The 25150-nt window shown below is 37.8% G+C and overlaps 1 protein-coding gene across 2 annotated transcripts in view; it reads right to left on the bottom strand.

Moving 5' to 3' along the window:
- NKAIN2 (sodium/potassium transporting ATPase interacting 2) overlaps positions 1 to 25150 on the bottom strand; it is a 1024603-nt gene that overhangs the window by 22084 nt on the left and 977369 nt on the right. For both annotated transcript variants that reach the window (XM_066247954.1, XM_066247955.1), the window contains exon 5: positions 5770 to 5830. In XM_066247954.1, coding sequence (XP_066104051.1) covers positions 5770 to 5830 — 61 coding nt within the window. The remainder of the gene's footprint in view (positions 1 to 5769; positions 5831 to 25150) is intronic.

Below are 25150 nucleotides of genomic sequence, written 5' to 3'. Positions count from 1 at the left end.
CTGGAGGTCATAAGGAAAACTCAGCATGGCTGGCAGCAGATGGGACAGTGAAGAGCCAGCCACAAAAACAGCTCAGCAAGGGGTGTCTGCTTTCCTGGAGAAAGCCTTTCTCCTAAGACACATTGCTGCTCTTTCATGAGCAAATATACAAAAGGATGTTGTGACGGTGCTCACACTCAAATAGGGTTCAGGTGTCAAGGCACAGCCTCCGGAGCTGGGTCCCAGCTTTTTATCTGGTGAGGAGCTACTCATCTGAAGGCAGGTCCCCTGACCCACAGCAGGAGATGCCGACTGTGTACTGCTGCCTGGGGGCAGTGGGCATGGGGCCCAGGAGGCTGATCGCATTGCAGGCTGGACACTCTTTCCCACAGGTGATTGATGGGCCAGTGAACCCAGTTAGCCCCCACTGGGGTCCATAGGTATTTTCAAATATACAGGAGCCATACGCTGTGTGTGTATGTGTGTGTGTGTATGTGTATGTGTATGTATCTCTGTATGTGTGTTTGGATATGGGAAGTTATTAACTAAATTGTGTTCTCCCCAATTTATATATTGGAGGCCTAACCTCCCATGTTATTATATTTGGAGATGAGGCCCCAAAAGAGATAAAGTTAAATGAGGCATAAGGATGGGGCTGTAATTCCATAGGTCTGCTGTCCTTATAAGACAGAAAGGAGACATCAAGGTTATGTACACACAGAGAAGAATACCCACGTGAGGAAAAACAAGAAGTCAGCCATCTACAATAGAAGCCAGGCAGAGGCTTCAGAAGAAACCAAATCTGCCAGCACCTTGATCTTGGATTTCTAGCCTTAAGAACTGTGCATAAATTCCTGTTGTTTAAGCCGCCCAGTTTTTGGATTTTGCTGTTGCAGCCCCAGGTAACTAATCCATAGGGACAGCAGTGTCCCTTCTTTCTGTGTGACAGCTCTTCTCCCAGCCTGGCTGGTTGTCATCTCCCGCGAGCCCAGCAGATGGCAGTGGTGTCCTGCGAGTTCGCACGGCCAGCCAGCCTGGCAGGCTGAGGCTCTGGCTTAGGTAATCAGGGGCCCAGAGATGTGAATTTCAAGTTCCAGGATTTCTCATACAAAAAAACCCCTCCAACTTTGCATTAAAATGTCCATAAAAATATTAATCAAACAGGGCTCTAAGAAGAGCAAATGAGATACTGTTTAAAAGGAAAAATTAGAAAAACAAAATTCTCCAGCGTGTGGTGTGCCTGCAATCTAACTCCCTCTAGTTCAATGATGATTTATTCCTGTTTGATAGCATCTAAGTTTCAGGCTTTGCTCCTGGAGCCTGAACCCTCCGCACAGCTCCCAGAGGTGTCCGCCCCTGCGGCTTCTCGGCTACACTTGCTGCTGAGCTCTGACATGTCAAAACAGAGCACATGGCTGGTCAGCTTCATCCTGACACCAAGATGACTTTCATCTTCCAGTTGCCCTAATTGGGCTGTTATCTCAGCACAGTTACAGAACCCAAACTGCCCTCTGTTCCCCGAGGGGCTCTTAGGAATGGAAACTGAAGGAATCTGGCAGGCACGTAGCTAGCGCCTTCTGCTGCGGGACGCTCCTAACAGGATGCTTCGTTACAGGTCCACAGCAGGTAAGACAGACACACAGCTCTAGCCCTTCCTTGTTTACACAGAGTTTTCCCATACATCAGGGCCTACTTTCTGAGTGAGGGAGTGTGTGTGTGTGTGTGTGTGTGTGTGTGTGTGTGTGTGTGTTTGACTTCATTGAGCCAGAAGACTTTTAAAGAATCAAAATAATTTCTTTTGTAACATAATTACCAACAATTAGACAGGAATTTCAAACTTTCTTTACTCTCGAGCATTAGAAGCCATGTGATTAGATAGTGTGTTGGCAGATGAACATACAGTCAAGCAGCCAAGACTAGGGCAATACATGGCAAATACCAGCCAAAAGCATTGTGCTCAACACTCATAACTGTCTGTCCATGGGTGAATGACCACAAATAAGTGCCCCTGCTGGACAGAGCACTGGCCCGATGAGCCCCTCTTGCAGGCTGTTTAGTCCTGTGACACTCGAAGGTAAAGCCTCAGTCTACTTGGATGTAAAAATTAAAAAAGCAAGTCATATCTTACCCCCTGAGCTAAAAGACTAAAATGATAAAACTTGCTTATGAGAAGTTGAATTAATAAAGAAAGATGAGGTATTATGGTCTACATACATATAAAGACATAAGCATTATTTGAGAGAGTCTTTTGAAAAAATAGTTTATTAGATGTTTCAAAGATAAACCTGATCTTCCCAAAGATATTTGGCTTTGGCCAAAACTTGATCTAGGGAAGAATTCCCTAAAATGAGTTTTCTGGAATTCTAATTCTCTGGAATATTAAGATTAGTAATGAAAAAGCATTCTTTGTGCTGATGTTTGGTTTATTACTATACTACTAACGTTTGTAAATTGATGTCCTAAGATCTAAAAACTGACCACTGGCTGATACCAAGTAAGCCCTAGCTCATCTAAAACATCTAGAGACATTATGATAGCCCCAAACCATGATCTCCAATGGTCACAATGAACATGAATTTCACAAAGTGCCACTTAGCTAGCTACTGCTAAATCTGCTTAGCCTGCCTTGCCCATTTCTGTAGAAGGAAAGACATCATAATAAAGGTGCTTGCTCACAGTTCTGCTCTTTCTCTCTCTGTCTGTGACCTACCCCGGTGCTTTCTGTCTGACCCTATATGGCATGGAAACCATGGGTATAATAAAACTGCCCTAGTCACAAAGATGTGAATATGTAAATGTGCATTCTGCATTTTCAGTGTCAAACTTATTTGGCTTTAGGACCTATTTTAAGCAGTGTATCTTATGGAACCAGCATTTCTGGGATTCCCTCTGAGAGGCACTGTTCTAGAGATACTGATTATCTGTCTAGGAGTGAGTCATTATTTTCTGAAGATAAAAATGCATTGGCATCATTGTGAAATGAAGTCAATCATTACAGTGTAAGGAACTTAACTATCATACAAAATTTTACCTGTAGACTTTCCCTTCATCAAAGACTTGGCACAAAAACAATGAATGGTAACATCTGAAGGCACTTACATACAATAGTTGTTTAGTCCATACACTTTAAAATCCATAAACTATTATCCCTCCTATCTTTTTTAAGAGAAACAGAGAGAGGAAGAGAAAGAGGTGAGAAGTATCAACTTGTAGTTGTGGCACTTCAGTTGTTCATTGGTTGCTTTTTTATATGCGCCTTGACTAGGAGGCTTCAGTCAAGCCAGTGACCCCTTGGTCAAGTCAGAGACTTGGGCTCAAGCCAGTGACCTTGAGCTTCAAGTCAGAGAACTCTGCGCTCAAGCCAGAGACCACAGAGTCATATCTATGGTCCCACATGCATACCGGTGAACTCGTGCTCAAGCTGGTGAGCCCACACTCAGGCTAGATGAGCCTGCACTCAAGCTTGTGACCTCAGGGTTTCGAATCTAGGTCCTCAGCATCCAAAATCGATGCTCTATTCACTGTGCCACCACCTGGTTAGGTTACCCCTCTTAATTTTGAATACATCTTTTGTGCATAAGACAAGTGCTTCCTAGGTGTCTTCTCTTGTATATCCATCAGGTACCTTACCCTCAACCTGTTCAAATTGAACCAATTATCACATTCCCATTCTGCTTCCTTAAGTAACATTTCCATGTACCCATTCACTTATATCAGAAACCTTGGAATTCATCAGTCTCTTCAATCTCCCTTACACAGTGCCATGCATTGCCCACTAACCACTTTGTTTCCGCATATCTCATATATCTATAGTCTCCATTTCCAGTATTGGTCTTAGTCTAGACACTCATCATTGTATCTGAGTTGTCACCATGGTGTGTCTAACTAAGTCTCTCCTTCCCTAATCTACCCCACCACCCCAAAATCTTTCCTTCATACTGATACCACTGCTATTTTTCTAAAGTACAATTCTGATTACATTTTTCTGTTTTTATAAACTACCTGCCAATTGATTTACCATCATGCTATATAAAATAAAAGTCCAAATTTCTTACTCTGTCATCCCTTCTTTTTCTTTTTTACTGTCTCATCCATGCTATTTTAAAAAATATTCCCTGGATAACTACCTCTAGCACCGGATATAATCCAGTCACATTAATCTGGCTTCTTTGTCTCCAGCATGATCAGCTGTGATACACCTTGGTGCTTTTTCACCTTTTATCTGGAGTCACCTTACTCCCACATTGGCTACCCTATCCATCTTTCAACACTATGCTCAAGAGTGTCCTCCTTTTTTTTTTTTTTTTTTTTTTTGTGGCAGGGACAGAGAAAGAGGGACATATAAGGACAGACAGACAGACAGGAAGGGAGAGAGATGACAAGCATCAATTCTTCATTGTGGCACCTTAATTGTGCATTGATTGCTTTCTCATATGTGTTTTGACTGGGGGGCTACAGCAGACTGAGTGACCCCTTGTTTAAGCCAGTGACCTTGGGCTCAAGCTGGTGAGCCTTGCTCAAACCAGATGAGCCCACACTCAAGCCAGTGACCTCTGGGTTTCAAAACTGGGTCCTCTGTGTCCTAGTCCGATGCTCTATCCACTGTGCCACTGCCTGGTCAGGCAGAAGAGTATCCTTCTTTATGAAGCATTTCTGGGTCTTTTTCTTATTCTCCCCCCTTCCCCATTATACATTCTAGAGGGTTTTATTATACTTATTTGTTCACATGTTTGTTTTTTTCCTGCTAGATGGTAAATTCCTAGAGGTAAAAGATTGTTACTTATCTCAAAATCTCCAGAACCTGACAGAATGCTTGATACATTGAAAAGCGTTTTACAAATTTCTTTTAGTGAGAGGGCCATCATTTCCTTTCACACGAAATGATATAAACTGTGTACTGTGTGTTCCTCAGATCATCCTGTAACAGAGCAGTGGATGCTTGTCTTTTCCTCCTCTGTCTCAAAACCCCAACCATTATGAATACTTTTGGAAACCAAAAAGAGTGATTCTCAATTTTGATTTTTCCTCAGAGTGAATATAGCTGTATGGACAAGTATCAATGATAGCACTTAGAGAGACTAGACGTACATCATACAGTCCTCCTCATTCAGATCCTTGGGAGGCAAAGAGTAGTGAAACCTTCCTAGTTGCCATTTTCAGGAAAGCAGAGAACAAGGGAGCCACGTGGAGGATTGTGGGAGGGCACCACTGCCTCAGCTATGGATCCAGCAACGGGACCAGTGCTGAGACTCAGACACAGAGTTGTAGCCATTTGTTTCAAAGTGTAGGAACAAAAAGGAAATAAAAATTTTGCTTTCCTGAAGACAAATTTCTTGACTTAATTGAAAGATAGTTTTGTGAGAGCTTTAGAAACTATTGCAAATAGTTGATTGTTAAGGTATGTAGACCCGGGTAACACTGATTAGTTATCCCTACCTAATAACTGGTTTACAAAAAAAAAGGACAGCCCAGTTAACTGTATTTAAAAGTCACTTTCATCTCCAGTTTCCCTTCTATATTCCTTATTTGAATTGTTATGAGAGGAATAGATCTTAAGAATATTTTTCAATAAAAAAGAAAGAAATACATTTACAAAGTGAATTCTTACCTAATTTTTCAGTATCCTGTACACTTTTATGAAAAACACTTTAGCCTTATGGATACAAAAGGCTTATTCCCTGTTCTAATGATGTGCTGGGGGATATTGTCTGAGGACTAGCAGGGCTGGGTAGGAGGCAGAAAGAAGATGCTTTGAACTTGAAAGAAACAGAATAGAGCTTTAATACTTACAGCTGTCCTCTTCTTCAGTTATACATTTCACAACATAACAGGCGTAGATGAACCCTGCCAGCTGAAACAAAACAAAGATGCTTTAGATACGAAGCAAAGGCAACAGAGCCGGATCTCGCTGGGCGAGGGACTTTTCAAAGACAGGCAGTTTACGACGAGACTTCGTGTTCCGTAATGGTTCACCAGACTGGATCTTGACTCCAGTGTGGATTCTTGATTCAAGTGATGTTTATCTGCCTTATAAAGAAATATTTTCCTCTGACCTGGAATTATGTGTAAGATTTGTTAATTGCCAGGCAATTTAAAACAAGTTGTTTTAAGTGCAGGAAAAGAAAAAAATATATAGCCATTCATTAATGCAATAACAACTGCATTTGTGCTCACCAACTTCTAATTTACTTACATGAGCGACTGATTATCATAAAAATGTTTTCTGGGAAAAATATTAAGGCGATTCAATGGAATTGTTATATGAGCACTTTATGAGGAGGAATACCTCTTACTTAGACCTGTAACAGGAACTGGGCAAACCAAGTATAATAGGATGACGTGTTACAGAGCAGCCATGAGGTGGACACCCGTAGATGATGAGTATCACATGCACTGAATTCAGGATTGTACACGTCACGTTGTCCTTTCTGACACATACTACAAAAAGGTCCCTATATGGTCAGGCAAGTCTTCACTTACTAAAATTGGTGCCTGTACAGGAACACAGCAAAGTCCTTTGATATCTACCCCTGCAAATCAAGTGGTTTTGTATTCCCTTTTATTGGTATAATATTTATTTAGTTAAACTATGAGCATGGGTGAAAAGAAGCAAACTAATATAATTTTCTGATAAGTAGACAGATTGTGATACAAAATAATCCACTTTGGAGGAATCTTTAAAAACATGTCCTCAGACAGCTGTCAGAGGGAAGGGGGATGAGGGGATGGTATCAGAGAAGGTAAAGGGATTAGTAAAATATATATACATAACACAGAGATACAGATAACAGGACAGCAAATCCCAGAGGGATGTGGGGAGGGGAGGAGGAGGTGGGCAATGGGGGTGTAACGGGGGATGTGTTGTTGGGGGTGGAGGATGTTATATTGAGTGGGACACGTGAATCCATGTTAACAGAATAAATTTAAAGTTTTAATTAAAAAAAATGTCCTCAGAACAGTAATGAAAATCATTCATGACGACATTTCAGAAGGGCATTGATCTGGCCGAGTACTGACCCTACATGACAGTATTTGGCACGGAGAAGGGAATGTTAGGAAAGGCTACAGTCTGCCATTAGGAAGCTAAGAAACAGGGCTGCTGTGATCAGCCTAATGAAGTATTTTTATTAGTTGACAGTGATCCTTCTGGAAGATGGGAGTGGAGCATTTTTAAGTCAGAGGGGGATACTGATAGGTATTTAATGAGCACAGAACTATTTGGAGACAAAGGAGTGTACAGTTAAAGACAACTTTAGAAAATCTCTAATTTGGGTTTAGGGAGAAAGCATGTTCTGACAGATTCAAGCTCCCTTCCAAAGAGAACTGGCACCAGATAAAACACCGGTACACTGGCACAGAAGGAGTGACCCTGCCTGGGAAGGAATGGGTGGGAGGGAACACCTGTACAACATATTCTCCAAGGGCTTTTGTTTTCAGATCCTGGATGAGAGGGAATGTGGACCCCTTGTGCTCCGAACCCCAAATGTAGCTTCTGAACCAGTACACATAACAGACAGCTAAACAACGATGTCACTGGCATTATATTAGCAGTTATTCTTTTTTTAAATTTCCAAAAATCAAATCAGCCTTTAAATTATATGTTGGTATTGACAATAAAATAGTGATAATAAGAGCTATTTTCTTACACAATACAATCATCAGAATTATTGTTTTTATGGGACTTCTTTTCAAGTATAGGATACTTTTAAAAACCAGTGTCTCTCATTCAGTTTTAGCAAAAATTTTGATTTGACCAAACAAAATCACATGGTGATTTGAGCCTTTTCATAGGTACTGGAAAAATAGATTATACTAACAGTTCTTAATCTTTTATCCACCAGGAGGCATAAAAATGCTCCAATCACTGAGTGACCTGGTCCCACGGATACACTATCATTGGTGCTTGGCTCTGACTGTGGCAATGGGTTTAAATGCTGGGTATGTCTATAGCTCCTCCCCTTCCTCCATCGCTAAATGCTACAGCTTTATCAATAATTTATCTCTTCAGTTTTAAATACTTGTCACTTGAATTATATATAAAGCAATTTTTTTTTACAAAATCACAAACGTTTCTTTTGATTCTTAATCATCATTTCATTAATTAGGAAATAAAAATGTAGGTAAATAGCACTGATGAATTCTGAGATTCGGGCCAATAAGATTAAATTTTTCATTAAGGTGTCACTAGATCCTAGATTATTAACTGCACTGCTCCCTCAGAGTGCAGGGAAGGCACTGTATTCTGTTTACCAGTGATCTTTTAATTGTATTTGGTTGCATTCTTTAACTATCAGGGGAGCTTCTTTGATATAAATGTAAATCCTGCTGCATTTCATTACAAAAGCTTGCTGATTAGGAGAACTTTAGCTTTTAAATTGGTCATCTCTAAATATAGGTGAAAATGTGTTTCCTCCAATTTAGTCAACATTCATAAAACTCTGTTATCTTCTAATTTCTCTACACCCTATAAATTTCTAGCTTAATTTTTATTCCTTCAGAGCAATTTATAAACCTTACTCACAGAAAAGGGGTCTTAAATAATTTCTAACAAATCTGAGTGCCTTCTATAATGTGCCACACTGTTAATTGCTACCTGGGCTATAAAGATGAACTAAACCAGAGGTTTTTAGCCTCAGCATCATGGACATTTTGGGTTGAGTAATCTTTTTTGTGAGGTCTATTGTGTGCTATGGGATGTCTCACTAGCGACATCTTACCGTCAAGACATTTGACAATTGGATAACCAAAAATAGCAGCAGACATTGCCATATGTCCTCTAAGAACCAAAATTGCCCAGTTATAGCCACTGTTTTCGATACAATACTATCCTTAAAGAATTTACAATCTTGTAGTAAGGATACACGTGTAATTATAATTTGAAGTAAATTAAGATAAGTGTCGGAAGGAAGAAACAAAATTGAATGTCTACAAAGTGACAAAAAATTGAATATCTACTAAGTGATTATTAAAAATGTATGGTGTTTTACATGGAATACAAATCCTTCCTAATGTGATACTTAGCTCTCTTTCTAGCCTCATTTTCTTCCACTCCTAGTCACCAAATTGATGCCAGTAGTAAGCTGCTGGTGGTTAGCTAAAATATATCAGGTGGTTTTCCTCCTATGTTCCTTATCTCAATCCATTCTGCCAATAAAGCATGGGAATGCCCTCCTCTTCCTCCCTTCCCTCCCTGTTTAGCCTTACACCTTTGAGTACTTCTAATTCATCCTTAAAAACTGAATGAAAGTGTTGTCTCCCCAAAAAGCTGGCAATTCATTGTCAGAGGAAGGGGTAAGTTGGTATTTTGGAGATAAACCTCAAGAGTGGAAAGGCTTTGAGAAGAACAAATGAGGAGAAAAGAGCGAGAATTGTCCAAGCAGAACTCAGAAAAGCTCTGGGAAGATGTAAGTTATATTCAGAGAGGAGCAGATTGCCCCAGTTCAGAGGAGTTTGGGCACTGTGAAGGGACATGATGGTACCCAAAGCAGAGGACAGTGACTTATGTTGTCATTGTAAATCTGAGTACCTAGAATTCAAATACAATTATTTTTTTTGTTCCCTTTTTAAAGATGGCTAGAATAAGAAAGGTACCAGCAATAGTACACTAGGCAAACATACAATTGTCCACTTGTAAAAAAACAAAATGTTTCAGTTGTTTTATTTTTTGGCACTCAAAACAGAGCTAAGCTTGTTTATTTTAATTCATCTTTTCACCTTGATACATCTAATATGATTTGTTCACTTCTAAGTCACCTGATAGAGAATTATATATTATCTTGATATCATTACTGGCTGAAAGGAAATATTTTCTTTCTATTAGTTAATCAGATTGATTTTTTTTTAAAATCTACAAACTGAATTATAATTGTATATCCCAGAAATTCACTTAGAAGCTAATAAGTAAGAGAAAATCAAAGTCTTTTGGTAAGTATTTAAAAAGATTCAATTGTAGTAATTGAAAGTGTAACAACCTTAGTGTTTAAAATAATGTTATTTGGAATTCTGTTTCCAGGAAATTGAAATAGATGTACTTTCCCGTAGTTCCTCTACTCCATATAACCAAGACAACTAGACATTATATATGTAACAAACATAGGAAGAATCTTGAAAGGTAGAAAGAAGGTAGGTTGACCAGGAATCCTAAAGCCAAGGAAGGACATGAGAATAAGTACTTGATATTTTTCTTTTGTCTCACATATACCAGATTTGAAGATAAAGAAGCCTACAGCACAGAAATGACAGTGGGCACAGACAACAAAACCCAACAGAAGCCTGCTCTACCAAAGGATGAGGAAAGAGACAGCCTAGCAAGACAAAAACATTTTAAGACAATAATAACTCTTCTTTAGTCAACATTACTGAGAAGAAAATGTAACCACACTCTCCTAACACAGCAGCAAAGAGTGAAAGGCCAAGACTTTCTTCCTGGCCAGGCTGTGGTGTCTGAGAAATCAGACAGGCAGTCTGGACTTTCATTCCTGTAAGGAAGGACAAAGTCTTCCCTAGTGTCACTAGAGAGAATATTGGGAATTTTGACATCTGACCTCACTCTATAGTAAGGAGGCACCCCTCCCTTCCCAACTGGAGTGGTGTCGCAGGAGATCTAGTGGAGAATTAGAACTTTCACCAGTGCTTCACAATACTGAGGCCAACCACCTGTCCTTACGGTGTCTGTTGAAGCCACCTGGAAGCAGAAACAAGTCACTCCTACTCCTCTTAGCCATGGAGGTATCAGTGAAGGCTGAGTAGAGAGCAGTAACCTGCACTGCCTCCCAGCCTTAATGAAAAGCTGCCCCCCTGGGGTTTTAGTAGAGGCTTAGTAGATATTTAGATTGGACTTCTAACCATCACTTGGCAGTAATGAGTCTGTGTCCCTCCTTCTCCTTCCAAAGAGGGTCAGAGAAAGCCAGCCAAAACAGAAGGTTTGTGAAAGACCTAGAGTCTCATAATGTAATACCCCAAATGTCCATGTTTCAACTTAAAATTACTCATCAGATCAATAAAATGAGGTTCCCAACCCAAAAGAAAAAAAAAGCGAATAGAAAGCTGGATGAGAGAGTTATTAGAATTATCTGGCAAATATTTAAAGTAGATCACAAAAATGCTTCTACAAGCAATTACAAACATGCTTGAAATAAATGAAAAAATGGCCAAATCAAAGAAATAGAAGATAGAGAGAAGAACAAAACTGAAAATTTAGAAATGGAAAAATGCAATAACCAAAATAAGAAACAAAACAAAACAATAAAACTACAAAATGCAGGAGACAAAGGAATCAGTGAACTTAAAAATATAACAATTGGGCCTGAGCAGTTGTTCAGTGGCTAAAGGGTCAGCCTGGCATATGGTTGTCCTGGGTTCAATCCCCAGTGAGGGAACACAAGAGAAATGATCACCTCTTTCTCCCCAATCCCCTTCTCTCTTCTCTCCCTCTTCCCCTCCTGCAACCCATGGCTCGATTTGTTTGAACATGGTCTTGGGCACTGAGGATAGCTTGGTTAGTCCAAGTGTGTCAGGTTCAGGTGCTAAAAATAGCTTGGTACTCAAGCATCAGCCCCAGATAGGGTTGCTGGGTAGATCCTGGTTGGGGTGCATGCAGAACTCTGCCTCACTATCTCCCTTCCTCTCACAAAAAAAGAGAAAGAGAATACAACAATCAAAATAACCCAATATAAATAAGAAGAAAAAAAGTACATTGAAAAAAGTTGAACATAGGTCCTCAAGGATCTTTGGGACTATAATAAAACTTTTGGTATGTGTATCATTGAAGTCCTGAAAACAAAGAGAAAGCAGTACTGAAAAATTACTTGGACTTGAGAAGTCACCTACTTTCAATACAGGAGCTACTGTTCTATGTAGCCAGGCAAGAGAGAGAGGGGAAAATAAAGGAGGGAGGGGAGAACAGTTACAAAATCATAAATAAAAGTTTTTATTTGAATTTGAAAACAAAACAAAATAAAACAAAACAAAAAAAAAGAAAAATTACTTGAAGAAATAAAAACTTCCTACATGGTCAAAAGACCTAAACTTACATATTTAAAAGGTTGGATGAAGCCTAGTTGATTGAAGCCAAAGCATAATAAACTAAAAAAAATTCACAACAAGATACATGATAATCAAATTGTGAAAAACCAGAGACAAAAATCTTGAAAGCAGAAAGAAGAGAACATGTATATGTAGCTACTCAGAAAAAAGTTCAGAGGTCTTTAAAAACTAAACACACAACTATAAAAAGACCCAGCAATTATACTCTTGGTCATTTATCCTAGATATATGAAGACAAGTTCACACAAAAACAGGCACATTAATGTTTAGAGGAACTTTGTTCATAAAAGCTAAAAAACTAGACACAACCCTATGTCCTTCAGGGAGAGACTGAATTTGGATAGTAGGTCCCGGCCTAAAATAGGCATGGGGCTTTGAGGCAGGAGGGAAAAAGAGTGTGTAAAGGAGACACTATGTATTAAACAAGGCAATGGATTCATGGCAAATGGGGAGGAAAATAAGACCATCAACACCCACAACAGAGATTTCCAAGGGGTGAGCAGAACCCGAATATTTGGGCAAGGCAGAGTACGTGGTCCTTGTGTCTATAAGAAATGAGAGCAGATTACTTGCTACTTGGATGGTCACTCTAGGCTCATCCATGGTGATGTGAGATGGGGCCAATGGCCCTGGGCACCTTCAGTCTTCAGTGGCAAGTCCCAACAGGCAAGATTAGGTCAGAGGTGGCTGGGGTAGGGCTGGAAGAGACTAAACCTTCCTTTGGAGGAGTGAGGGGGCAGTCTACCTTCCAGTGTCCCTTTTTCCTACAGCAAAGGTGTGGCCCTTGCAGGGGCCACCAAGCCAGGCAGGCTTTAGCTCAATGATCTTCCTTTCTACTCTTCAAGCAGGGTCCTGATGGAGGCTTATGAGGCCCCTTCAGGGCATTGGAGCCTTTAAGGGCATATGCCAAGAGCTGGTGTTTTGCCTGATCTCTTTGGGCTCTGTCTGCCTTTTCTTGTTCCTTTTGGTCATTATAGATCTTTAAAAAGCCATGCTCAGGAGATCTCTTTGAGGAGTTTGAGGATCCTTCTCTGCCTGTTTACACTTTTTTTCATATATCTGGAGCTGATCTAAAGCTTGTTGGAGTGGGAATCTCCAAAGGTCTGAGACAAACACCCCAGGAGCAACCCGATAACCATAAGAAAGAGCAGAGGGTGGTGGAGGTGCAAAGGTTAGGGCAGCCATATCTGTGACACGCTCATTATCTCCCGAGTCATCCTCAGACTCCAAGGTCTTCTCATATTTGCATCCCTCTGTTTCTAGCTCACTCTGATCAAACAACAACTTCTCAAATAAAAACATTTGTACAAAAAGAAAAAGGTCCCTTACTTTTGACCTTAACTGTCCCATAATTTATTACTCCCAATTATACTTTCCCCCAAAACTCTTCTCAAAATTTTTACTTATTGTGTGCACCTGGGGAGTTCCATCACCTGCCTTTAGTTTAGTTTTCCCTTTCTCAGGTCCCTGTTTGGGTGCCACTTGCCACGAACCAGCACAGCTAGTAATTGCAGGTCCTGAGTGGGAATGACGTGGAATTAAAAAATAGGCTTAGAGAAAAAGGATGGGCTTGGGAGGCCTCTGCAATGCTAATGGAAAGAACAGAGCACACTCAACACTCACTTCCTGCTTTATTTATAGGGCAAAGTAAGGCCATTAGCAAATCAAAGAGATCTCTGATCACATTTCCAAGGCAACCCAAGAATTCTACCAAGTGTAGAAAACCCCCACCATACATAACACCTTAACTTTACACAAAACAAAGGATAGAAGAAACTTGCCTCCAGTCTTTCCAGCAAACATGGGGGGGGGGGTAAGATGAGTATAAACAATCAGCACCATAGCAAAATAGCCTTTAGCAACTTCACAGAATAAGTGAAGTGGAGAGTTGGGCAGAGTGTCAGCTTACTGCCAGTTCCCCACACCTCTGTCCCCCAAAAATCTAAACTGCAAAGACCCCATTGGCCCTCAGTTCCTAACATGTATATGTAGCTACTCAGAAAAAAGTTCATAGGTCTTTAAAAACTAAACACACAACTATAGAAAGACCCAGCAATTGTACTCCTGGTCATTTATCCTAGATATATGAAGACAAGTTCACACAAAAACAGGCACACTAATGTTTAGAGTAACTTTGCTCATAAAAGCTAAAAAAAAAAACTAGACACAACTCAATGACCTTCAGTGAGTGAATGATTAAACAAAGTGTGGTATAACCATATCATGACATACTACTCAGCAATAAAAGGAAGCAAATATTGATACATGCAACAACCTGCATGAATTTACATAGATAATAATTATGCTGGGTGGAAAAAGGCAACCCCAAAGGTTATATACAGGATGGTTCTATTTATATAATATTCTTGACATGACAAAACTGTAAAAATGAGGAACAGATTTGTGACTTCCAGGCCCTAAGAAAGGGGGGTGGGATCACAAGGAAGTGGATGTGGTTCATAAAAAGGCAATCTGAGGGATTCTTGTGATGATAGATTGTTCTGCACCTTGACTGCATCAATGTCAATACCCTAATATTTACGCTGTTCTATAGTTTTATAAGATGTTTCCACTGGTAGAAACTGGGTAAAGGGTTCATAGATCTCACTATATTATTAATTTTTGCTGTATTATTTTATATGAATGCTTCTACTCTACATTTATCTCAGATAAAATGTTTAATTTAAATAAAATACATTTTAAGGTACTGTTATTTATGTTAAAAAATTTTCTGTTATAATAAAATATTTCAAATATATTTACACAAGGTGGAAATATTTGTTTTCTAAAGTACAAAGACATATCATGACTCTGAGCCCTTTGACCAAATTGAAGTCCACAATAGTTTCTGATGTTGATACAATATCTAATCGTTGTTGAACGCTTTCTCGCCTGGGAGTAGAGACTGGGGCTGGCAAACACTATTTTTTTTTTATCTGCAATTACTTCATTCTCTAATATATCAGTTCTATAATTCATTGAAATTAAATCACCAATTTTTTTTTCTGAATTCATAATTCAGATTCCATAAACCCATGCTTTTTTATAATATGAATTTGAACAGGGGGGATATTATCACTGAATATACTCTTAAGTTGTAAATATCTTACTTGCTCTTTTGCATCTTATCCCATTTATATAATTTGAGATTGCTTCAGCAAAGGATTCCAAAATGATTATATCAGTGTTATTAGTGGAAGTTTTTTATATGAATTTTTTAATGGGGGCCAGTGCATCATTTCTGTTTTCCACTAGGTGATTTTTCTCCCAACTGTTCTACTGGCTGGACTATTAGAGAGCATTTGCAAGTTTTCTTCGCTACAAATAATCCAGGTGCAGGTATCAACCTAAAATAACTCATGGAGGATTGCCTTTAGGGCTATTGTGAATGTTCACAGCCTACTGAGTCAGAAAAGCTTTTCAGAGGATCAGAAACATATCTTAATACCAGCCTTTAGGTATTGTGCTGCATCATCAAGCATGACTGTATTAAACACTTTTTAAAAGATTAAATAAAAGTAGATGTACATGCAAACTTGTATTATCTACTTAAGGCTGGGAAATGGACTGAACCAAATGCCAACACTGGCTTAACCAATAATTCCCATTATAAATCAGCTTCTGGAAACTAGTAGCTTTTTTTTTTTTTTTTCAGAGCAAACATACCAAAAATTTACTCGAGTTCAAATGAGTCTAATATTTTAGTAAAGTTGGCAGAACAGAAGATATTCAGGCAGGATGAAAGACAACTAGTAAAAGTCAAATGTTATCAGGGTTAATACCTCTCTCAGACTTTAAATATCAGATTAACTTCAAAAATGTACTGAGAGTAGTGTAGTTCAACCTTTCTATACATATGACAGTTGGGAGGTGATAAAAGAAATGGCTTACCAAGTTCAGCAGAACTGTCACAAGATGCTTTCAATCTTTGAGGTAGGAGCCATAATGGGAGTCCTTAACCAAAACTGTTTATTAAAAATAACTGCATTATGTTGTACACCTAAAACCAATATAATGCTATATATCAATTATGTCTCAATTAAAAAATAAGAAATGTAAAGAGCAATCTATCAACAACACTCCACTGTGTTAGGAGTAAAACTGAGTTTAAGATTGTATAAATGTCACATAGAATAGGGACTCTCATTTCTTTATAATGAAGCATTTGAGAAAGAAAGTGCAATTTTAAAATGTTCTGTTGAATGCATACAATCAATACTGCTGGTCAAAACTTTTCAACAAAATAACTACATAATTTCTCTGTGAGCAAATAGTACAACTAACATAATTTTGCTCAGAGATAACAGGGAAACTAAAGGAAAATTAATTCTACTAGTAAGACATATGCAAAAAATTAGCACATCATAGGTTTGTCAACATTAACAGACAAGGCTAAAAATTTCAGTGTGTTTCATTGGAATTAGTGTGCTGTTCAATAACAATAGGAAAACAAGGCCAGATTCTTCTGAAGACACTAGGTGAATTGTATTGGAATTCTAGTTGCAAAAATAACCAATATTAAAATAATTTCTTTTTCAGAGGTGCAAAATTAGAAGATGAAATGTAGAATATATACTTCCCCTGGGTCTGCGGAACATATTACACCATATTTCAAGAAACTATAAGTGATATGACATCAGCAGAGTATGTATGCATATGTATATGCATAAAATATGCATCAAGACTACACACTAGAACTTTATCTGGGTAATGGGCTGGACTCCGCAGAGAGCAATGATGAAGAGATAGATCAGTTTAGAGCTGAAGGGAGATTTCAATAGGCACGTTGTAGGTGTCTCGCCTTAAGTTCTCTTCTGTATGACATTTTAAACTTCTTGAGGCAGGACAGTAATGATCTGATGATCAAATTTTGTAATTATGTGGAGGATGCCTAAACAAGCAGAGTGGTCCTAGGTTATCTGAAGAAATTACTGTATCTAGAACAAGTGAGGTGAATAGCCCTGCTTCCTTCTGGCCCCGTCAGTTAAAATGCTGACAGTGTTCAATGCTGGTGTCACAGATGAAAGGAGACACCTAAACATCTGTAACCACACCGTGAAGAGAGACAGAGGAACGACATATGATGAATAAACTTCTGGCTCATAGAAGGTTCTCAATAAACAATTTGCTGCTGCTGCTGCTGCTGCTCCTGCTGCTGATGACTATGACAATGATGAGGGAGAATTCCCTATATAAATTGATGGTTAACTGTTTCCTGGGAACAACATTGAAAACCAGATGATTTCTGTGATCACTTTACCTCAGGCATTTTAAATATAAGAAATGAGTTAATTATTTTTCTTAGAAATAAAAATTTATTGCTTAAAAATAAGAAGTCCATTCAGATGTTTTCTACGTAAATAAGCAGTTGAATTAGCATCTGTCAAAGGGCAAAGTAAACACACCAACCCATGCTAGATTAATGAGTATCCTGTGTTCTTTCATGTTCAAGTAACCGTGATCAAATATAACAAGCCATCTACTATTTTGGGGACAGTGAATAAGATATTATCTTTGGTCTCTAAGATTCTGTTTTGTCCACATCTCTAGGGAACCAGGGGCCTTCTAGGATCTCTGTTTGGGCAGCAGTCATTCTTTCCATTTCATTTGAGGATACTAGGTAGACTAGAAACCATTAGAGACCTTTCTGGGGTTGAGCAATTGTCATCTTCTCAACTAAAAGATGACTTCCAGTTAAGTGTTTCTTTCCAGAAATACAGCTGAAAACCATAAATCTCATTAGACAAACTACATATTGACCTCCAAATCTTTGCTAGCATGATGGATGTGTTGATTTGGCCACAGCTTGGAAACAGGCTGTCCTCTCACAGTCCAGACTCTTTGGGCCAGACTGACTGGTTATGTGATTGGATATAAGAAAGCATTAATGCTGCTCCACTTTGATGAATCTTAATAAGGCATTTTGTTTTTTTGTCAGATGAGTGCCAGAAGAGGTGATAAATGACAAACTCACCATTCTCTAAAATAATTTACTAAATAATTTACTGATTAAATATAAAAATATCAACAATAGTGTTCTCACTATACTAAAAAAGGAAAAAAATAAAAAGAAAACATCAGGACATACCAGCTAGAGAGAAAAGTTGCTTCAAAATATTATAGTAAACTCAGATGTATTATTAGAGTTTTGAAAATATAGTTAAATAGGAAGCTTAGAGCATTTGGTTTTTTTTTTTTTATCATGATATCTTTGAGAATAAGCCATAGGTTCTATGAAAATGTATTGTATGTAGCATTTAATGAAGCCTGCTTCCAAATCAAAGTACGAGGTATAATATGTGGCTGAGGGAGACGAATGGGAGTGAAGGCAGTAACAGAAAAAAAAAAAAGAAACCCAAGGAGAATAAGGATTGGAGAAGACACAAGTTTAGAGATCAGATTTTTCCCCAAAATGATTTTATAAGGAACAAAACTGAATCAAAGTGTCACTTAAAAGACTTGTCAACTCTATCCATATGTAGCAGTATAATCTAGTTGGATTGAATAACTTTGGAATCTGAACTTGGCTATGATTGGTGTTCTTCACAGATTCTTTCTTCCTTTCTATCCAAGTTTCCTCTGTGTGTGTGTGTGTGTGTGTGTGTGTGTGTGTGTGTGTATGTGACAGAAACAGAGACAGAAGGAAGAACAGATAGGGACAGACAGACAGGAAGAGAGAGAGATGAGAAGCATCAAATCTTTGTTGCGGCACCTTAGTTGTTCATTGATTGCTTTCTCATATGTGCCTTGACCAGGGGGCTACAACAGAGTTAGTGATCTCTTGCTCAAGTCAGCAACCTTGGGCTCAAGCTGGTAAGCCTTGCTCAAACCAGATGAGCCAGTGTTCAAGCCGGCAACCTTGTGGTTTTGAACTTGGGTTCTCTATGTCCCAGTCCGATACTCTATTCATTGCGCCACCACCTGGTCAGGTCCGAGTTTCCTTATTTTCAACATAATTCCTAGTTTATCTTTTTTCCACATAACCTATAGTAATATGAGGGTGAAAGACACATCTCATAATGAAAGGATTTCATTAACTACTTATAACACAATTATTACTATTTGGGAATATGTAACTAGGAAAAACTGTTATTGTATTTGTGTGTTTTATTTTTTTGTTTGCCAATGTTTAAACTTCAAAACAACCAATCACCTAACTAATGCTTTACATTCCAGAAATGATTGGGAGGTAGAAAAGGATTAGTAATTAATATTCAAGTTAATAGCTGGCATTATTGGACTGCCCACTGTATTCTGAACAAATGCTAACATCTTTGTAACTATTCCATCTATTCTTTTCAGAACCAAAAAGAGTGAATGTTTCTATCATTATCTATTATTTATAATCAGATCATTGAGACTAAGTCAAATTAAGTGATGTCCCAAGATTAAGAGATGGTTAGGAGAGAACTTAACTGCTCACAAAAATTATGAGATATTTTATAGCTTCATCTTCATTTTTGAAATATCCCCTAATTTTTGTGAGCAGTACAAGCCTGAAATCCTATTTTCACTCTTAACACAGTATTGCTAACTTATCCAGCTGGTAAAACTGACTACACTCTTAAATGAAGGAAACGTAAGATTGCAAAATTCAGAGTAAATTCAAAATCAGAAAAAAAATATTCCTAAAATGAAGTTCACTTCGTTTTCCAAGTTGGAAATTTAGATACAGAGTAAAGCATTGAGTTTTGAATTAGCAGAGCTTGGAAATCAGCAGAAAACAATCTGGCTCAGCTGCCAGACAAACCACAGAGGAGTTTAATGCCAGTTGTGAGAAACCTGGAGTATCTAGGAGAACTGGACTGTTCTCACACTTATTTAATTACCATGTTACTTCTCTTTCAGTAGTTCTAACTCATCATGCTTTTATAGTCCTCTGATTCATTTCTGTATGCTTCTACACACCACACACCACAATAGGCTTCTAATGTAACAAATACATTGGTGAGCCACTAATTACCTTCAGTTTACTGCTGATGAGCAAGGTGAACCTCACTTTAGGAGGTATGGTTCTAAGGTAGAAAAATCTCATCAATGGTTCTCCTTGCTCATAAGATAAAGAACTCATAGCAAAGCATTCAAGAACATACATGATTTTGCTCAAGCCTACCTTTCTAACTCCAACTCCTGTGGCTCCCGTTTACTTCTCCATATTGAATCTCTGGGCAGTTTCCCCAACATACATGCCATACTGTTTGATACCTTCATGCTTATGAAGTTATGTCATTTTCCTATCTAACAAAAACAACTTAACTGCACACAGTGAACACCTACATGAAACATGGGCTACTTCAAGATTATTTTTCAGGAAAGTATTTCCTAAATGCCAAAAAGCACAGGTATACATTACTTGCTCTGTGCTTATATAACACTCTGTTAAATACCTATATATTATATATTATACAACTTAATTATTTTTTTTCTTTTTTATTATTTTTTCTTTTTTTCTTTACAGGGACAAAGAGAGAGAGAGAGAGAGAGAGAGAGAGAGAGAGAGAGAGAGAGAGAGATAGGGACAGAGAGACAAGAACCGAGAGAGATGAGAAGCATTAATTATCAGTTTTTCGTTGCGACACTAGTTGTTCACTGATTGCTTTCTCATATGTGCCTTGACCGTGGGCCTTTAGCAGACCGAGTAACCCCTTGCTTGAGCCAGCGACCTTGGGTCTAAGCTGGTGAACATTTATTTTTTATTTTTTTATTTTGCTCAAGCCAGATAAGCCTGCGCTCAAGCTGGCGACCTCGGGGTCTTGAACCTGGGTCCTCGGCATCCCAGTCCAATGCTCTATCCACTGCGCCACCGCCTGGTCAGGCCAACTTAATTAATTTTATTGTAATTTATATTAACTCTTAAACTGGGCTATGGGCATTTTTAAGACTCCCCCCAAATAATTTCATTATCCCAGAAAGTTCCCTCTTGAACCCTTTTTGTCACTATTCCTCCCATTTCATCCCTACACCACCTACCAGGCAATTGTTCTGATTTCAATCACCAGAGAATAATTTTGCTGGTTCTTGAAGTTTATACAATAGAATCATACTGTTTTGTGTCTGGCTTCTTTCATTGAGCATACTATTTTTGAAACTTATCCAAATCGCTTGTACTATCAGTAATCTATTCTGTTTTATTTTCAACCGACATTCCATTGTCTGAGTATTATTTTCAGTTAATTTTTGTTACATAACAAACCATCCCCAAATTTAGGGTTTGAAACAACAACCATTCATTTTTTGCTCATTGTTCTGTGGATTGGCAAGTTGGGCTGAGTTCAGATGGGCAGTTCTTCTGCTAGACATGGTTGACTTCTCTCAAGCATCTGTGGTTGGCTGTCAATCATTGAGGCAGATATTTCTCTCAGGTTTGGCTGTTAGTTGAGGTGATGAGAACAAATGAAACACATTTCTGTGGTCTCACATATTTAATCACTCATCAGGGCAGTCTTGCTTGTTCTCATTCATGTGGTAAGTTTCAAGAGCTGAAATAGTAGGCTAAACATGTTAAGTCTCTTTTTGTGTTATTTTTGTTATCATTCCAATGTCAAAATGCCTGGGTTTTTACTACAGGATAGTTTTCCCATAATATCACAATTTATTTATGTATTCATCTGTTGAGAGTCATTAATTAGGGTTGCCTCCAGATTTGGGCTACTATAAATAAGACTGCCCTAAACATTTTGTATACATCTTTTTGTGAATATATATTTTCATTTCCCTTAGTGAAATACCTTCTAGAGGAATTGCTGGGTCATTGCAGAGTAGGAGCCTGGCCGAATGGAAGTGATCTGTGCCTCTGGAAAAAATTACCCAAGAATATAAACAGTGGAATCTTCAAAATATAGATTGCTATTATCCAAGTTTTTATTTTAATTTTTTTTTGGTATGTTTGTACATATCAACATCTTCCCAAAATCTCATTATACCTTAAACTTCATTGAAGATTTCCTATGCATTCTTACATCAGCAGTACTTTGTGGAACTAAAGGACTCAAGGTGACAATGTACAAGATGAACTGTTAAGGGTCAATAGAAAATTTAGCTGAAAGATTTAAGGGTTTTAAGAAAGGCCCCAAGAATTCCTCAGTGATAGTGCAGAATACATTGTACATGCAATGGGAGTTTTGACTATTTTTTAACTCTAAAGAACAAGTTGATCCAAGCAGATTGAAGGTTTTCTTTTACTTGCAAAAAACTAAGCATGATGTCTACCACTTAGTGTTAGACACTAATTCCTTCCTTAGGTTGTAAGGAATTAACTTGTTCCTGTTTTCAGCTACTTTCATGCATGTTTGGCTTACTCATTTAAATAATTATACTTCAAGATTTCATGATTAAATAGTGACATGGAAAGTATGTTTCATATTGTTTACAGGTCAATGTGAAGATCAATGAAATCACAATTATGAATGGACTTTGAGCTCCTTGGAGACACACCAATAGTTCTTCTCTCCAAAAGTTCTTTATACTCAAACTATTCATCCATTTCCACAAGATGAAAGATAGTTTTTAATTTAATTTTTGTCCCCAACATGTACTGAGTGGCCCAAATGGTTTCTGTTTCTTTCTTTATTTTTTTTCCCTGTAAGGGTGTAGAAGTTGAAAACTGTGGGCTAATTTAGAGATTTATTTATGGAAACATCTTTTTAAAATTGAAGTTTAAAAACATGGTGCTTAGAATTGTTTCCCTTACTCCCAAAATTTCAAAGTACTTTAAAAATATTCATGTATTTTTATAAGTATATATTGTTCACATAGCTGAGCTCTCTCTCACTCACTTATGTCAAACTAATTCTGTGCAGATCATTTTTTCTTATTTTCTCTTTCTAATTATTACATCATTTAAGTTTTCTCATTATAGTTGTCAAAACTTATCAAGGAGAGTATAACATCAATGATTCCATTAATGAAACAAAAAGAGAGGAGAAAACAAGAGCATTTGATAATCTTTTAAATACATGAAAATAAAAAGAGATGCTGAGACTGGACCCTTATGCAACAATTAAAAATTTTTGTTTTCATTATTTTAAAATTGTAATCCAGATGCTATAAGACCAAGTTTTCATTCCTTTAACTCAGCATATTAATGTTGATACTGACTTGTAATTATTTCTCTCTAACTTCTGGGAAATATGTTCTCTATTCCATTATATATTTTTATTATATTTGAAAAGATACAAAGGAGCATGTTTTTCATAGCTACTGCTTCAGAACTCACAGTGGGAGAAAGCCATAAGCTTTTTTCTTGTCTTTCAAGACACTGTCATTATCAGTTGTTCTCCTAGAAAAGTGAGTCTTGATGACGATCTATCTCCTCACTTTAACTTAATGACTTCCAAATATTTGAAAGCTCATTACCAAATGTCATTGCTGAGCGCCTGTGTGTATGCATGCATGTATATGTGCCTGTGTGCGTGAACGTGGGCTTTAAGGGAGCAAGAAATAGTAAGAGATGACATGCTGTGATTTTCATCGTTGTTTAGGAGAGTTGACTGAATTCTAAAATTAGCCCTGGTCTACTTGTGTGCATCAATTCTCAAAATTAAGACAGTTTAAGAGATATATTTTTTTTATACCTAACTTCCCCCTCCTCTTCAAAAGTCACCATGCAGAATTTGTTTGTGACAAAGTATGAGTACTTCAAAACCCATTTCTTCTGACTCTGAACTATTTGAAAGTTCACTATCCCCATCACATGCCACATTTAATCTACACAGCTTCCTGAAAAGTAGGTAGACTTTGCTATTTCTCATCTCTGATAAGAAATACTCAATCTGAGTGGATTAGTGAACATTAATTTACATTTATATAGTACTCACTCTGGGCCAGGCACAGTTCATACACAAATTCTTTTATTCCTCAAGACCACTTTATGAGGTTGGTATAAGAATTATACTCTCTTTATAGATGAGGAATTCGGAGCATGAAGAAGTTAAATAACTTGTTTGAAGTCACCTACTGGAAATAATAGATAGACTTTAACCCAGGCTGACTGGCTCTGGAATTCATGCTGTTAACCACAACACTATGCTATCAGCCCTAGGTTTGAGTCTTCATTTCTATCACCTGGATTGCTGCACACACTCCTAACTCACTCCCCACTTCCAAACAACTTTCCTTCTGGGCTTTAATACTTTTTATTTATTAAAAAATTTAATTATGGGCAATAAATTCTCTCATGTTTAAATCTTTAGACAATTAAAAAAATCTGAGCATATGTCAATGTATTTCTTTGATCACATTTCATTTTGTAGCAGTAAAAATTTCACGCTCATATCAACTATTTTTATTTATTAGTGACAATGGAATACCTAAGCCTTTAACCTAAATTGTATATCTACAAGGAAGATGAAATATAGACACCCAGCAGTAGGAAAAGGAACTTTTAATTTTCCTAAGGGCAAAGTAACTGAGGAAAAAAATCACTTGGCACAAAAATCCATGAATAACTGTCATTATAAAGTGTCAATAATTTGAAGCTTGGTACTCTAGCTCTTGTCGAGAAGTAAAAAAATTTATCTCTTAGAAAATATAATATAGTAGATAGATATCATAAAAATTAAAATGTATAACAACATAGTTTAGGCTACATTAAAGTGGAAGGGCAGAGGAATACAAGTCTACCATAGAAGTAAAATGTATTAGTCCCACCTTCAGGAGCTTACATTATTTGGGAGGCAAGGAACACGCACGCACACACACACTCTCTCTCTCTCTCTCTTTCTCTCTCTCTCTCTCTCACACACACACACCTCATACTACTTGAATCAAATGGAATAAAGAACTGGAATGACTATATTTTTTCACTAACTTTTTGTAGCTACGATTCCTTTTCTTACTGTCAGGGGGCATATCGAGTGATTGGAGGGCTGATGAATAAGAGAGGTGAAACAATCTACTTTTTACTCTCAGTTCTACCAGCCTAGAATTTCTCCTCTTTTTCAAACTTGATCAGGTCAGTCTCAAGTATACCTTCAGTAAAAATTGGGTGTAGGGTATAATGTAGGGCTCTGGCATTATCATAGGAAGTCTAATGCTGTTCTATTGGGTAGAACACAGGCAAAAATATCTGTGGAGGCTTAACAAACAACCAAGGCAAATTAGCTTTAATCATTCCTCACAGGATGAA

This window comes from Saccopteryx bilineata, chromosome 12 (genome assembly GCF_036850765.1).
Source record: "Saccopteryx bilineata isolate mSacBil1 chromosome 12, mSacBil1_pri_phased_curated, whole genome shotgun sequence".
Taxonomy (NCBI): Eukaryota; Metazoa; Chordata; class Mammalia; order Chiroptera; family Emballonuridae; genus Saccopteryx; species Saccopteryx bilineata.
Note: the sequence above shows the minus strand (reverse complement) of the source record. Positions and strands in the feature narration are given on the sequence as shown.